Consider the following 15819-nt stretch of genomic DNA (forward strand, 5'->3'; position numbering starts at 1 on the left):
GTGTTTCCAAATTCCTTTCGTTTTCGTTTGTCCTGGAATCTTTTTATCTCTCCTTCTATCTTCAATGACAGCCTAGCTGGATATAGTATTCTTGGCTACATATTTTTCTCGTTTAGTGCCCTGAATATATCATGCTAGTCCTTTCTGGCCTGCCAGGTCTCTGCGGATAGGTCTCTCGCCAATCTAATGTTTCTACCATTGTAGGTTACAGATCTCTTGTCCCAAGCTGCTTTCAGGATTTTCTCTTTGTCTCTGAGACTTCTAAGTTTTACTATTAGATGTCAAGGTGTTGACCTATTTTTATTGATTTTGAGGGGGGTTCTCTGTGCCTCCTGGATTTTAATGCCTGTTTCCTTCCCCAAATTAGGGAAGTTCTCTGCTATAATTTGCTCCAATATACCTTCTGACTCTCTTTCTCTTTTTTCTTCTTCTGGGATCCCAATTATTCTAATATTGTTTCATCTTATGGTATCACTTATCTCTTGAAGTCTCCCCTCGTGATCCAGTAGTTGTTTATCTCTTTTTCTCAGCTTCTTTATTCTCCATCATTTGGTCTTCTATATCACTAAATCTCTCTTCTGTCTCATTTATCCTAGCAGTTAGAGCCCATTTTTGATTACACCTCATTAACAGCCTTTTTGATTTCAACTTGGTTAGATTTTAGTTCTTTTATTTCTCCAGAAAGGGATTCTCTAGTACCTTCTATGCTTTTTTCAAGCCCAGCTAGTATCTTTATAATCATCATTCTGAACTCTAGTTCCAACATCTTACTCATGTCCGTATTGATTAGGTCCCTGGCAATTGGTACTGCCTCTTTTTCTTTTTTTTGAGGTGAGTTTTTCCATCTTGTCATTTTGTCCAGAGAAGAACAGATGAATGACAGAATAAAATGCTAAAAGGGTAATGACGACCCCAGAAGAATATACAGTAAACAAATCAGAAGAGACCTGAAACCGGAGGGGTGGTTGGGGGAGAATATGATAAGGCTGGTGAATAGAACAGAGCCACACACTAGATTTGGGTGTATTATGGTCTGTTAGAAGAAACTGCCTCCCAAAATTTTAAAGAAAGAAAAACATATATATACAAAAATAAGGGTAAATACGATGAAGGGATGGAATATGACTGTAAAGGTGAAAATTAAAGAAGATTTTAAAAGAGGAATTGATGAGATAAGAAGCTGGTTGGCAAAAGAAAGAAAAAAAATTTAAAAAAAAGAGAGAGAGAGAGAATGTGATCAGGCAGGAGACTAGAACAAAGCCATACACTAGATTTAGGGTATATTTTGGTCTGTTATAAGAAGCTGTGTCCCAAAACTTTAAGGAAAGAAAAACTTATATATATACAAAAAATAAGATTAAATACAATGAAGGGATAGAATATGACTGTAAAAATGCAAATTTAAAAAGATTTTAAAAAAGGGACTGGTAAGATGTTGGTTGAAAAAGGAAAGAAGAAAAATTCAACTAAAAAAATAGAAAAAGAAAAAATAAAGAAAATTTAAAAAATTAACTTTGAAAGACTAAAGAATCATGGGAAAAAAAAGCCGTGAATTCTATGTGCTGTATTCCCCTAGCACTGGAGTTTTGCAGTTCTCATTGATCAGTAAACTTGGTCTTGACTGGATGTTCTTGCTGATCTTCTGGGGAAGGGGCTTGTTGTAGTGATTCTCAGATGTCTTTGCCCCAGGTGGAATTGCACTGCCCTTGCCACGGGCCAGACTAAGTAATCTGCTCGGGTTTGCTCTCGGTAGCTTTTGTTCCCCGAAAGCTTTCTGTACAGCTTTAGAGGATGAAACTGAAAATGGCGGCCTCCCAATCTCTCGCCCCAGAGGAGCCGAGAGCTTGGGGCTCCACTCCTCAGTGGTCCCTCAGAGAAAAGCAGTCAATCACTCCTGTTTCCCTGGTCCCCAGCTGCACTCTTTGCTCACCCGGCTTGTGACCAAGTGTTTCTATCTCTGGCACATGATCCCATTTGGAGTCTCCAAACCCAGCAGATTACTGTGGTGAGCGCCCATGCTGCTCCTCCTGCGGGAGGAAGGGGAGTCTCCCCGGATCTGCCCTTTGTTGGGTCCCTGCTCAAAGAGCAGGGGCCTGACTGTGCCATGGATCACGGTTTTTGGCAACCCCGAGCTGAGAGCTCACTCCTCGGCTCCGTCTTTGCAGCTGGCTTCCCTGCTCCAATACCTGGGAGCTCTGCCGCACTCAGGCACCCCTTGTCTTTCTTTGACGCCGAGGGTCCTGAGACCACACTGTCCCAGCGAGGGTTCCACTCCCCGCTTAGCTGCTGGAGTGATGTCCCTCACTGGAGCAGACTTCTAAAAATTCTGATTTTGTGCTCCGCTGCTCTATCACTTGCTGGTAGCCGGCTGATGGAGGCTCCCTCCCCACACGGTCTATCTTCCCAAATATTGACTCGGATTCACTTCTCCACATGTCCTACCTTTCAGTAAGTGGTAGACTTTCTGTTCATAGAATTGCTGCTATTCTTTTCTTCTATCTCCTGTTGAGTTTGTAAGTGTTCAGAATGGTTTGATAACTATCTAACTGAATTCCTGGAACCAGACGAAATTTAGGTCTCCTACTCCTCCACCACATCTTGCTCCTCCCCCCCCAAAATAAATGCTCCCCCAAGAAACTTCTAATCATGAGTGCTAAAAACTACAAACCATTCTTTGTCTCTTCTATTGTACTCTAACTAGAATGAAATAGAGAAAGAGAGAAAGAAAAGGAGCCGAAGCAACCATCTGGATAACCAATGTTTGAATAATTAAGAACTGGCAAAAGAGTATCTACAAGAATTATAAGAGGTTTGAAGTGACCCAAAGATTTGAATATTTCAATTCTCTGCCAAAAGTCACCAGAATCAGTGAAAACAAAGGATCTGTCAAAAAGAAGCTCTATAGTTTTATAAATAGGACTCTTACATAAATATATCATGCTAACAATGATGATACCCTGCTGAGACAACTGAGACCACAATTTAATTTTAGTATCATCTAAATTTTAGTAGAACATACTTTTTAAAATTTTTTCCCTGACAGTTATTATTTAATAAACATCAGAAAAAAATTACTTCATCTTTTTTGTTTTTTGAATGTCTTTTAATGTCTTTTTGTTTTTTGTTTTTGAATGTCTTTTAGTATTAACTATTTAAAATTTAGTCTTAGGGGTGCCTGGGTGGCTCAGTCGTTAAGCGTCTGCCTTCGGCTCAGGTCATGATCTCCAGGTCCTGGGATCGAGCCCCGCATCGGGCTCCCTGCTCAGCGGGGAGTCTGCTTCTCCCTCTCCCTCTGCCTCTCCCCACTGCTCCTACTCTCTCTCTCTCTCTGTATCTCTCTGTCTCAAATAAATAAATTTAAAAAAATAAAATAAAATTTAGTCTTAGTCTTAAGCAATTGTTAAATTTACTAACTGATGTAAAAATTACCAGTTGGGGGGTGCCTGGGTGGCTCAGTCGGTTAACTGTCTGCCTTTGGCTGGAGTCCCAGGATCAAGTCCCGCATCGGGCTCCCTGCTCAGTGGGGAGTCTGCTTCTCCCTCTGACCCTCCCCTCTCTGGTGCTTTCTCTCTCTCTCTCTCTCAAATAAATAAATAATCTTTAAAAAAAAATTACCAGTTGGTTTGAAATTAACATCTTCATCCATCGTTATCAAGTCCAGAGATGATAAATCATTCAGATTCTTCAAACATAATTCTGTCCAATAATAAACATATTTTTATTTTATTAAGATAAGGAAGCAGCACAAAATAGAGTTTATAATCAAATATGCTAAAGTTCTGTTTCTATATATTTGCTGTGGGAAAAACTATAGTCGCTAATTAAGTGGTAAGGAAATATTCATTAAATAAAAGAGCCAGTTAATAGGCTAAAAAGGTTTTCTAGTAGTAACAATAATATAAATTATCAAAATAAGTTATGAAATAACATTTACAACTTGGAACTTTTTATTTTAAATGAGGATATTTGTATTTCCTCATTTAATTCTCATAATAACACAACAAGGTAGGTACTAATATTATTTCATATACAAGTTAGGAAACAAAGAAATAGAGAAGCTAGGTTACTTGCTCCAGGTCTATGTAACCACCCTGCTATCTGATATCCAATGTGGCCTGGTTTTCTTTTCTTTTTTTTTTTTTTAACTTTTATCAAAGATATATACACACAAAGTATATTCAAATAGATCTACAAAGATTGTTCAAAAAACACCAGTCTTTTCCCTCCTCTGAGTTTGCCACACTCTTGAGGCAACCACTTGTGACTATTTCAGCTGATGCTTTTAGTACTTACTTTAGCATCTCTAACATGCTACTATTGCTACCTGGAAGGAACCTCTGAACAGGAAGTAATGCAAGTTCAGCTCTCACTGACTGATGAAGATCAGAGCAATTGTAGTAGCCTGCTGCCCACAGTGCTCCCATTGTTCTATGCTATAAAGCCCAGAAGATTGAAGGTAATTCAGAGCAGGGAGTGGAAATGCCACAACCTGTTCAATCTTAAATAGAGGAGCCACTCACAAAAACACAGCCCTTAAAAGGCAAAATTCTTTGAGAAATAACTTCAGTTTAAGCAACACTGCTTAGGCAGCTTGATAAAGTTTTAAGTATTTGGTTAAGTAAGGCTTTTGAAGTTTTTGCCAATTTTCTTAATTACCCACTATTAACATGCAATAAGTTAATCAATCAAAGAAGAATACTTACTACATTATATGCTGGGCACTATTCTAAGCTTTAGGTTTACAGCAGTAAGCAAGACAAGGTTTCTTCTCTACAGAACTTATATTTTATGGAAGAAAACAGTACAGAATTTAATAATAAATAATAAAGTTTCAGGCATTGAAAGGTACTATGAAAGAAAATAAAGCTGAGAGAAAGGACCTAGAAAATAAGAATTCTTTAGGTTTTAACTTTTTATGTATTTCTGATATAAAGCTATATAATATCTGATACAGTAAGGATATATTCATCCTAATTTTCAACATAAGCATGTCACCTTTCCAAGAAAAGGAAAACAGCAATAATATCATGGAAATTGTTTTATCATCCTCTCTGAAGAGGTAGATTTAATTAAGGTAGTCCAAGAAGGCCTCTCTGAGGAGTTAATATTTGATCAAAGATCTGAATGAAATGAAGGTGGAGACCACAAGTAAAATATGTGAGAAGTGTTCTAGGAATAAGGAAAAGAATGGAAGGACCTGATGTGGAAACAAGTTTGGTGTTTTAGGAACAGCAAGAGATCCGATTTAGAAACAACAGAATGAAAGAGGGGGAAAATGACAAGAGATGAAGCCAGAGAAATAGGCAAGGAGATATCAAGGTGGATTTGTGGGCTCTGGTGAAAGTTTGCATTTTAGTCTAAGAGTGATAAGGGAACTACTGGTGGATCCTGAGCAAGAAAGTATAACCAAATTTAGAAATGCTAAGGATCCTTCCTAAGAGATTTAAAGCAGATCTCCAGGGATACCAAAATATTATATTCAGTTATATAATAAACTTGGCTATTCTTTATAGGTAAAACTTAGCTACCCTATAATGACTAAAGATAAGGCAAATACGAACTGTGGTTCTGCTAATTTAACAAAAGTTAAATCATTACAATTATCAGAATATAGCAAGACTATATTGGACTATCTTGGTGTATTTGATCATTATGATCAAAAAATATGTTTTAAAAACTCCATTATAAAATTGATCAGTAAATAAAGGATAATACAACTATTTTATAGATCTGTTTCTCAATAGCACCATTATGAATATATGCTATTGCTTAGCACCTTGCTTCAGCAATATATTTATTCTTTAATCAAGATAATTTTACTGCTTCATCCTTATCTCTGCATTTTAATATGCCATATGTGTATATCCAAGTAGAGAATAAATTAAAATTGGCTAAATATTTTCAGATCTAACCAAGTAAGGGTCTAGACTAGGAGTGCTGCTCTGTAGATGGACGTCTACTCCTTGATCCTTTTTTTCCCCCCTTTAAAGTTATCTTTGTACCCAATGTGAGGCTCTGGTGCTCAAACTGACAACCCCAAGATCAAGGGTTGCATGCTCTACCAATTGAGACAGTGAGGTACCCCAAAATTGGCTAAATATTTTTAGTGGATCTAAAATTTTCTCTTTCACTGAAAGAGAATCTCAATACAAAGAAGAACTGATAATTTCTAACCTAATAAATGCTCAATAATTTTTTGATATTTGAAAAGACAGGTAATGAAGTATTAATTAATTGAAAAATTAAGCTGGGATTTGATGGGAATATATCATTAGCACAGATTAGGATAAGAAGCCCATAATCAAGGTAGGCTTATATATTCAAGTAATTACTAGAAAAATGAAGAGTTGTATATCTATAGGCAATATTTTCAAAGATGAGGGTCATTTTTAAAATAAAAACAAAGTTAACATTATAAAAAGGAAGATATTCTGATAGAATTAAAAAATTCATTAATTCAGTAAAAAAGCATATGTGCTAAACTTTATTTGCATGTGAAAAAGGAATACTTCATATATTTTTTTCTGGAAACAAGTTTACTTTTTTAAGAAATAATTTACCAAAGAGTATTCTTACTTTCACACTAACTGACCTTTTTCATTAAAATTTATAAAATATAATTTTTTACAAGGAAATGCATCTAACCTTGTAATTTTGCTTCAATTCCATCTTTGTTCAATCCAGATGCAAAACCTGTAAAAGTTATGAAAATTCATAAAAAATTAAAATAGAAAGGACTTAACTCATTTTTATAGGCTCAATTTATACCCGAGTTAACTAGAAAAGAGTAGTCTAACTTAATTTTAAATAGGGGGAAAAATAGCTTAATGAGTTAAAACAAGGCTTAGCTATCTATAGAAAATAACCACTGCTATAAAATCCTTTCAATATCAATTGGCTATCTTTTGCTTTTTTTACTGTACAACCATGATCATGCATACTGTATTTTTTCCCCTTGGAGATCTTAAAGTTTTGAACCTGTGTACATTAGAATAGTATTGCAACAAATCAGGTTTTAATTTGATATAATTTGATATTCAGCAATTCCAAGTATTTTTACTTTATAACCGTACCATATGAAAGAACCTTCTAGAAGCAATATAACCACATGTGTGTTAGCTTTAGAAGCAGGATGCAAACTCCAGCAGCAACAGCAGTACTATATCCTTTGATTTGAACACTAGTTCAGACAAAATTTAAGAATTTTTTTTACTTTAACTTTTAAAAAATAATTTTAGTCACTTTTATTATTTTTATTTGAGTTAATTTTTTTTAAAAGATCTATTTTTAATGGTGATTTCAAACCTTATTAAAAGACTGGAAGTAAAACAGATAAAGATTTCTCATATTTGTCTACTCTTGCCTCTAATGTATTTATGAATATTATTTTTTATTTCTGTTACCTATTAGTGTCTGTAATCTATTCTGTGACTTAATAGCATAAATATAGATTCAACTGGCTTGAAACATTTACTACTTTTTCAAATCAAGTAACAAACCATAATGAGATGGATTTTTCAAGGCTCTGATGTAAAGCAAAGTTGATCGTATCCATTCCAAAGCAATATTCACATCTGTGATGGTATGTAACACTATCTCTGCATTTAAATGTTCAATAAGATGTCTGTGTAAACTAGTAGAAAAAAAAACAAAACCTTTGTATTAGTAATATGTATTTCAATGCCATAACCTTACTTTTTAAACTGCAATAATATTTTGAATAATTCAACTGAATATAATTGAATAATATACTCATTGCTATATTATTAATTCATGAAAAATAACTTAATTTTCAAAAATATAAGAGAAAACCATAAAAATCAGTTCAACTGTTAAAAAATTATAGATTTTTCTCTATCCCATGGCTCCAGAAGACATTATTACTTAAAAAGAGTGAGAGTGAATATTCTCTCAGAGTATTACAATCATATGCTTTACTAAAAGCTTCCAGATTGCCTATCTCTCTATTATTAAACAAATTTTAAAGATGTAAAGAAATGTGAAAATTATAGTCTTATTACTAATTTGGCCTTTTATAACAAGGATACATGCCACCACATGCTAGGAAACTACTGAATAAAAATATTACGTTGTCCTTTTTTTTTAACTATTAAATTTCTTAAAAGGACACAAACTTTCTACTTAGATTACTGAAAAGTTTCAAGACAATGGCCTTAGAAAATCTCCTAATCAAATTTCCTTTTAATATGTGAAAAGGAAAAATATAAGTGGTATTAACATCTTTTTAGAATATTTTCTGTATTACCTGCTTTCTACAGTGTCACTACAAGCTAACATCTGAATATACTTCTCTTTTGTACTTAACCGAGTCATAATAACTGCAGTAGCTGTAGTATCAAACTGGAAAAAAAAATAAACACAGAGAAATGTAGTAAAAAAGAGTACATGTTGGTACCAGTCCTCTTCAAGAACTCATGAGTTTCATTTTATATTAAACAGTCCCTGACTTAAACAACAGGTCAAAAATGCCTTAAAACTGTTTCTGAATTTGAATGTTCACTGAAAATTTAATTAAAAACCTTCCAAGAGTATAGATGTAAAAATAGTACTTTGGTTTCAATGTAACATAATTTTGGTATTAGTAAAATCAAAACAAACTTAGGCATCTGGATAAAAGTTATAAGATTGGTATAGTTTACATATAATCTAATTGATCTTATAAAAACTATGACTTATATAACATAATATTTTGACTTCTTTGAAAAGATACTCTTCCTAAATGTTCCCTAACTATATGAATGACTTCTTTATTTGAGTATTTGCTAGAGGTAGGACATGTTTTGTAATGTATATGGGCTAATTTTTAATTGTCACAATACCTGGGGACCACTATTGGCATTTTGTGCTAAGACTCGGGGATGCTACACATTCTGCAATGTATGACAGTCCTACACAATGAAAAACTGTCCCATCTAAAATACAAATAGCATCCCCATTCAGAACAAAAAACAAAAACCAAAAAAACCTCAAAACCAAAAAAAAACCAAAAAATTTTTGACAGTATGTACACATTCATCAGCCCAACCATCAGCCAAGGGAAACTCAGAGGGAGTAGAGGCAGCATGTCTCCTTTGGTGAGACTTGTTTTACTTCTATGTCTCCATTAAAGTAGATTTCCTGTTGCACTTATTTTTAAACCTAATCTGAATATGAAATGTTAATCTCCTGTTTAACAAAAAGTACACAAAAAACAGTTTTTGCTTTTTACCTTATTTTAAAACAAGTTACAAAAATAAAATATTGTCACTTACTTGAGGTCGACCAGCTCTACCAATCATCTGTAGAATATCTGTTTCACTATACTCTTCAAACATTCCTCCAGCATAATGCATCGTAGATTTTATAACTACTAGGTGAGCAGGCAAATTTACTCCCATAGCTAAAGTACTGGTAGTAACTGCATCAGATTAAGAAATAATAGTTTCAAGCCATATAATTTTATTGCCTCAGGTAGACATCATTTTATAAAATATATATTCTTATAAATATAATAAAAATTCATACATAGGGAACTTAGGAAAAACAAAGAGGAAAAGAACATTACAGTGTAAAATAATAACACATCTTAAAACCAAAAAACTATTAAATTCTTACTTTTCAGGTAGCACTATTCAGTAGCATGATAAAGAACTAAAACTGCCAGAGTTTACTGTAGCATGTATATGCATGGGTAATTACATAATTTTAGATTCTTGGAAGAAAAGCAGAAATAAGTCAGAATACTTGAGATTTTTCTTTTTTTCTCTTAACAGATAAGTAGTTTTCCAAAATATAATAGCCACAAGAATATGTTTTACTTACAAAGAACTGGTAGATCTCCAACAGTGAAAGCTCCTTCAACTACTTTTCTATCTAACAGCTCCATACCAGCATGATGATAAGCAACACCATGTATTAAGATATCTATAATAAAAATATATAATCTGTTATATGCTGTTAATATTTCATCCATAATTGATTTCTTTTATGTGTAGCTGAAAATGCTATTCAAAAATAATCTCTAAACTTACCTCTCAGTTTTGAATCTCTTACGGAATATGCACACTTCTGTAACCTATTTTAAAAATACCATAAAACTTTAAGAGTTATTCCATTAACATAAAAACTCTTAGTTTATTAATCGTTTTGAAGCTATAGATATCAAAACGTTTTCACAATATCATTGTTTGAAAATCACCTTTAAGAAGTACAGAATATCTAACTTTCATATTCAGAAGTCCCTAAACTTACAACTCAGCAAAACAAGAAACAATTTAAAAATGGGCAAAGGACCTAAAAGACATTTTTCCAGTAAAGTTATACAATGGCCAACAATACATGAAAAGATGCTCCACATCACTAATCATCAGGGATAAATGAAAGTCAAAACTACAATGAGGTATCACCTCACACCTGTTGAATGGCTAGTATTAAAATGACAGGAGATAACAAATGCTGGTGAGGATGTAGAGAAAAGAGAGCCCTTGTGCACTGTTGGTGGGAATAGTAAACTAATACGGCGACTATGGAAAACAATATGAAGATTCCTCAAAAAACTAAATATAGAACTACCACATCATCCAGCAATTCCACTTCTGGATTATATCCAAAGGAAACAAAATCATATCTCAAAGAGATACCTGTACTCCTATGTTGACTGCAAAATTATTCAGAATAGCCAACATATAGAAACAACTTAAGTGTCTGAGACAGATGAATGGACAAAGAACATTTGATATACACACACAAACACACACACACACGCACAATGGAATATTATTCAGTCTTAAGAAAGAAGGAAATTCTGCCTTTTTCGACAACATGGATGAAGCTAGCGGGCATTGTGCTAAGTGAAATTAGCCAAAATGGTAATAATATGGTAATATAGATAGTCGATTCCCATATTATCCCACCCTGATTAAGAAATTGAAACTGACAGAAGTAATGTGCCCAATGGTACACAGCTAGTAAAGTGGCAGCACTGCAATCCAAATCATGGTCTCTAACTTAATGCTGTTTCTTTTTTTTTTTTTCTTTTTAAGATTTATTTATTTATTTGAGAGAGAGAGAGAACAGTGTGGGGCAGGCAGGAGAGAGGGAGAATCCTAAGCAGACTCGGAGCCTGATGGGGGCTCCATCCCACAACCCCAAGATCATGACCTGAGCTAAAACCAAGAGTCGGTTGCTCAACAGCCTGCACCATCCAGGAGCCTCTCATGTTGTTTCTAATACCAGCATTTCATTCCTGGAAAAACAGGAATAAAAATGGGGGGAAAAGGGGGGGGGGGAAAGGAGAGACAAAGAGTGAAAAAAGAATTGAAAGACAAGAGAAATTTTCCTATCAAAAACTAATGATGTAATGTACAGTGATTAACATAACATAATAAAATTAAATTAAAAAACATTATAAGAATATTGTGTGGTGTCAAAGTGGTGAAATAATCCATGGGGAAAAGGTGATACTAAAATTATGGTTATGAAGTGTACTTTTTGTCCTTCTGTTCTGCAGTTAAACTTAGATTTGTGTCATGCTTTATATTTCTCATACCTTTCGTGATAAAATATATTAGAAAGTATTCCAATCATCAGAAAAAAAAAAAGAAATTTTCCTTGAGTAACTAGGTAAAGAGTGGGAAGTAAGAAAAGGAGAAACATGATATATGCTTCTGTGTACGAAAATGATTATCTAAAACAAAATTAGCTAATTTGGGTGCAGCAGACAACAGGGTAAAAGGGAAAGGATGCAATGGAAATTAGTTTTAAGGATGCACACAGGTTAGCTATTTCAGTTCCTTACTCTTATAGATAGGTTCAGGTTCAAAATGCTAATTATTAAGTATTCATCTTGGGAGGTCATATAACCATTCCATATGAATTCTATAAGTTTTTAAAAATTTCCTTCAGAGTTAGTTTTTGAGCAAGAAAATAAGCCTCACTGCTTGACAACCACATCTGTTTCTGACTAAAAGTCACATGGCCCAACTTGATCAACTAGTTTATTCACCCAAGTAGAAAAGTTCCAAATTACTCTTTGCTACTTACAGTCTCCTTACTCTATAGCTACACTTTATTTTAAAAATTCCAGTTTACATTTATACTATTACTAGTTTTATAATGACCTGGTCAATTGGTTTTTGAAACCCCATCTTTGCTAAAAACATTTAGAAAATTAATAATCAAGAATGCTAAAAAACCAAGTGCAGCTGGTATGGAAACTATCAATTGTGATTTGATTATAGAAAAGGATTTTGCCAGCAAAATGACCTAATGGATGCATACATTCTCCCAATATGCTTGATCATTGCCCATAAGTAGCCAAGAAGTTTTCTGGATTAAAACCAAAGGCTCAGACCAGGTGATTAAAATAAAAACTTAAAAAAAAAAGCTTGGGAAACATTCTTATTATGAGAATACTACCAATTAACTTCTTGAAGTTAACTAAGACATTCCAAAATATAGAAATATTTTGTTATTTGAATGCATGATACAAAGAAGAGGTATTTAATAAAAAGCTAAAGAAACCAGAGTACAAAATAGCTGAACATGTTAGATTGAGAAACCATAGTAACAGAATCTGGGGCTTGATTAGCAAAAAGAAGTCTTGTAGTAATTGTTAGAACATGAGTGGTCAAAGGGGAATTGAGGTAAGCATCAGTCTCTTTTCCTGGTCTACACCAACTCAAAATGGCATTCCATTCCTTTTCACTCAATATATCCAAAACAGAATCATGGTTCTTTCTCTCAAACCAACTCCTCTTCCAGTGTTCGCCCATCTAAATTATACAACACTCCCTGGTTGCTCATGGCAGAAACCTATCACTGACACCTCTCTCACCTTCCTCCACATAGGCAAACAATTACCAAGTCCTGTTTATTCTTACTTCTAATTATATCTCAAATATATCATTTTATCTCCATCAACACTGCCACCTCCTTAGTTCAAATCACTATTAGTTTCTAATAGTTTGAGATGCTCATACATATGCAATTGGAGATGTCAGTTAGGCATGGACTATAGACTAGAGTTCAGAATGGAGTTCTAAATTTAGGAACTCACAGACATATATAAATATGAGCATACATATATTCTTTGAACCCATGTGATAGATACAAATACCCAGGAGTGTGGAATTAGAAAGAATGAACCTTGGAGAGAACCTCTAGAATGTCAACACTTCAGAGTTGGATAGAAGAGATGAAAAGAGGATTGAGAATGAGCAGCCAGCAAAGTAGGAAGAAACTTGGTAGAGGATGATCTCGGAAGCACAGAGTCCAGAGTTTTTAAATAAGGTGGGAGGGATCAAATGTATTAGAAGCTCCTGAGAGATCAACAGCAAGTTTAGCTTTAGTGAAAGATTACAACAGATGCCAAATTCAAAGTGGATTAAAAAAAAAAAATGAAGACAGCAATATGAATAACCTTTCAAGAAACATGGCTATGAAATAAAGAAGACAGGATCATAATGTCACTAAGATTCACTCTCACTTAATCTTCCAAATTACTATTATTTTTAATTTATAGATGAGGAAACTAAGGCTTAGAGAGGCTGATTAACTTGAAAAGGTGAAGGAAAAAACCTAGTTTTCTCATCTCATCTAGATAATCCCTAAAAGTCTTCCTATCTCCAATAACAAAAAAGAAAAAATATACCTCTGTTTCTGTTCCACAGCCATAATAAATTTAGCATCTTTCACAAGAACGGAAGCAGCCTGTTGTACACCTTTTCTTGTTGCACAAAACTGAAAATAAATGAGTAATTCTTGGATTAATCATATTAAAAGCTGAACATCACACTCAAAAATAAGCAACTAACAATCCATACCACAAGTGTGGGTTTCTGATCAGAGTATGTTTGTATAACACTGGCAATTTTGTAGTTGAGGGTTAAATCAAACTTAAATTCGGTTTGGTTACTTCTGCAGGGAAATCCAAGGACCACTTTCCGAAGTTTCACCGGCCTATGTTTCTCATCCATTTTCAGACATACTGCAGGTCTTTCACCATCTGAAAGCCATTCTGCAATCTTTAAATAACAGAAACATACATTAAAAGTTTTTTCTAGTCAAGTTTTATGGCTAAACATAACCAAATAATAGACCACTTTTAAAGAGAAGGTATAAAAATAATTAGGCTGTCTTTGTCAGTATTACATATTCCAGTGACACTATTCTATTTATATATTGGTAGGTATTATCAGTAGCAGTATTTTAAGATTAGTCCCACTTTTCAACATGGTAAACTTCCAATTAATTATTATTTTGTTTTATTTTCCTTCCCAAGAGTCCAAAATAAAATTAAAATTGATTTTGGCAGAGAAACTGAATTTCTCACTATCATTATAACCTTCCTATTTTTCAGAACTATGCCTAGATATGCATGACAGATCTTTTGAGTTGTGCTAAATAATAGCCAAAGAGTAGCAAAGTAATGGTTGGCTTAGATTGGCAAGGGTTGACAATTTTTAAACAAAGAGCAAATAAACACTTGAGAGATGGCAGTGCCGAAAGCACATTTCAGACTCAATGCCTGAGTCACTTGTTAATTTCTGAAGCTATGGTGAGCAATCCTTATCTTCATATAACCTGGTTAGTAATTAGGCTTCATGCCTGCTCTGAAACTGACCATTGCTTTGACAGGAAGATGGATTAATGAGTTTTTAGTTACAGGGGAAGGAAATATTAAAACATTTTCAAGGCTACCATGTGTACAAAAAAGATCACACAAGAATTTAATTTGAAAGGGGAAGAAGGCCAAGAGTGAAGACCTTAATTTAGGAGAAAATTGAGAAAGAAGATTTGTACAAAGAGACAGGAAAGTAGCATTCACAGATGTAGTGATTATCACAAAGGGCAAAAGAATTTCAAGAATTACAGAGTACTGATATTTAATGACAGCTTACAAATCAATAAGAAAAGTTTATTATCCCAATGTGAAAAAAAGGGTAAAGAACATGACCTGACAAGGTACAAAAAAAGAACTTAAAGTAATTGATTGATATATTAAAAATATTTACTTCAACATGATGCCCCCAGCTTTGTTTTTCTTTTTCAACATTTCCTTGGCAATTCAGGTTCTTTTCTGGTTCCATACAAATTTTAGGATTGTTTGTTCCAGCTCTTTGAAAAATGCCATTGGTATTTTGATCGGGTTGGCATTCAAAGTATTGACTGCTCTGGGCAGCATAAACATTTTAACAATGTTTATTCCTCCAATCCATGAGCATGGAATGTTTTTCCATCTTTTTGTGTCTTCTTCAATTTCCTTCATAACTGTTCTGTAGTTTCTAGAGTACAGATCCTTTACCTCTTTAGTTAGGTTTATTCCAAAGTACCTTATGGTTTTTAGTGCTATTGTAAATGGAATCAATTCCCTAATTTCTCTTTCTACAATTACATTGTTAGTGTATAGAAAAGCAACTGATTTCTGTGCATTGATTTTGTATCCTGCCATGTTACTGAATTGCTATATGAGTTCTAGTAATTTGGGGGTGGAGTCTTTTGGGTTTTCCACATAAAGTATCACATTGCCTGATTTCAAGCTATATTACAAAGCTGTGATCACCAAGACAGCATGGTACTGGCACAAAAACAAATAGAGAGCCCAGATATGGACCCTCAACTCTATGGTCAACTAATCTTCAACAAAGCAGGAAAAATGTCCAATAGAAAAAAGACAGTCTCTTCAATAAATGATGCTGGAAAAATTGAACAGCTATATACAGAAGAATGAAACTCGACTATTCTCTTACACCATACACAAAGATAAACTCAAAATGGATGAAAGACCTCAATGTGAGACAGGAATCCATCAAAATCCTA

At 34.0% G+C, this 15819-nt stretch overlaps 1 protein-coding gene across 3 annotated transcripts in view; it reads right to left on the reverse strand.

The window, feature by feature from the left end:
* HFM1 (helicase for meiosis 1) overlaps positions 1-15819 on the reverse strand; it is a 133270-nt gene that overhangs the window by 88473 nt on the left and 28978 nt on the right. For all 3 annotated transcript variants that reach the window (XR_014144984.1, XM_031021179.2, XM_081818775.1), the window contains exons 12-20: positions 13824-14024; positions 13652-13740; positions 10032-10075; positions 9823-9924; positions 9273-9418; positions 8267-8361; positions 7500-7633; positions 6646-6693; positions 3616-3696 (exon numbers count right to left, since the gene is read on the reverse strand). Coding sequence is in view for 2 of the 3 variants with exons in the window: in XM_031021179.2 (XP_030877039.2) it covers positions 3616-3696; positions 6646-6693; positions 7500-7633; positions 8267-8361; positions 9273-9418; positions 9823-9924; positions 10032-10075; positions 13652-13740; positions 13824-14024 (940 nt within the window). In the remaining variant the exon portion in view is untranslated. The remainder of the gene's footprint in view (positions 1-3615; positions 3697-6645; positions 6694-7499; positions 7634-8266; positions 8362-9272; positions 9419-9822; positions 9925-10031; positions 10076-13651; positions 13741-13823; positions 14025-15819) is intronic.

Source organism: Leptonychotes weddellii, chromosome 4, assembly GCF_054177405.1.
Source record: "Leptonychotes weddellii isolate Sample4059 chromosome 4, ASM5417740v2, whole genome shotgun sequence".
In the NCBI taxonomy this organism is placed as follows: Eukaryota; Metazoa; Chordata; class Mammalia; order Carnivora; family Phocidae; genus Leptonychotes; species Leptonychotes weddellii.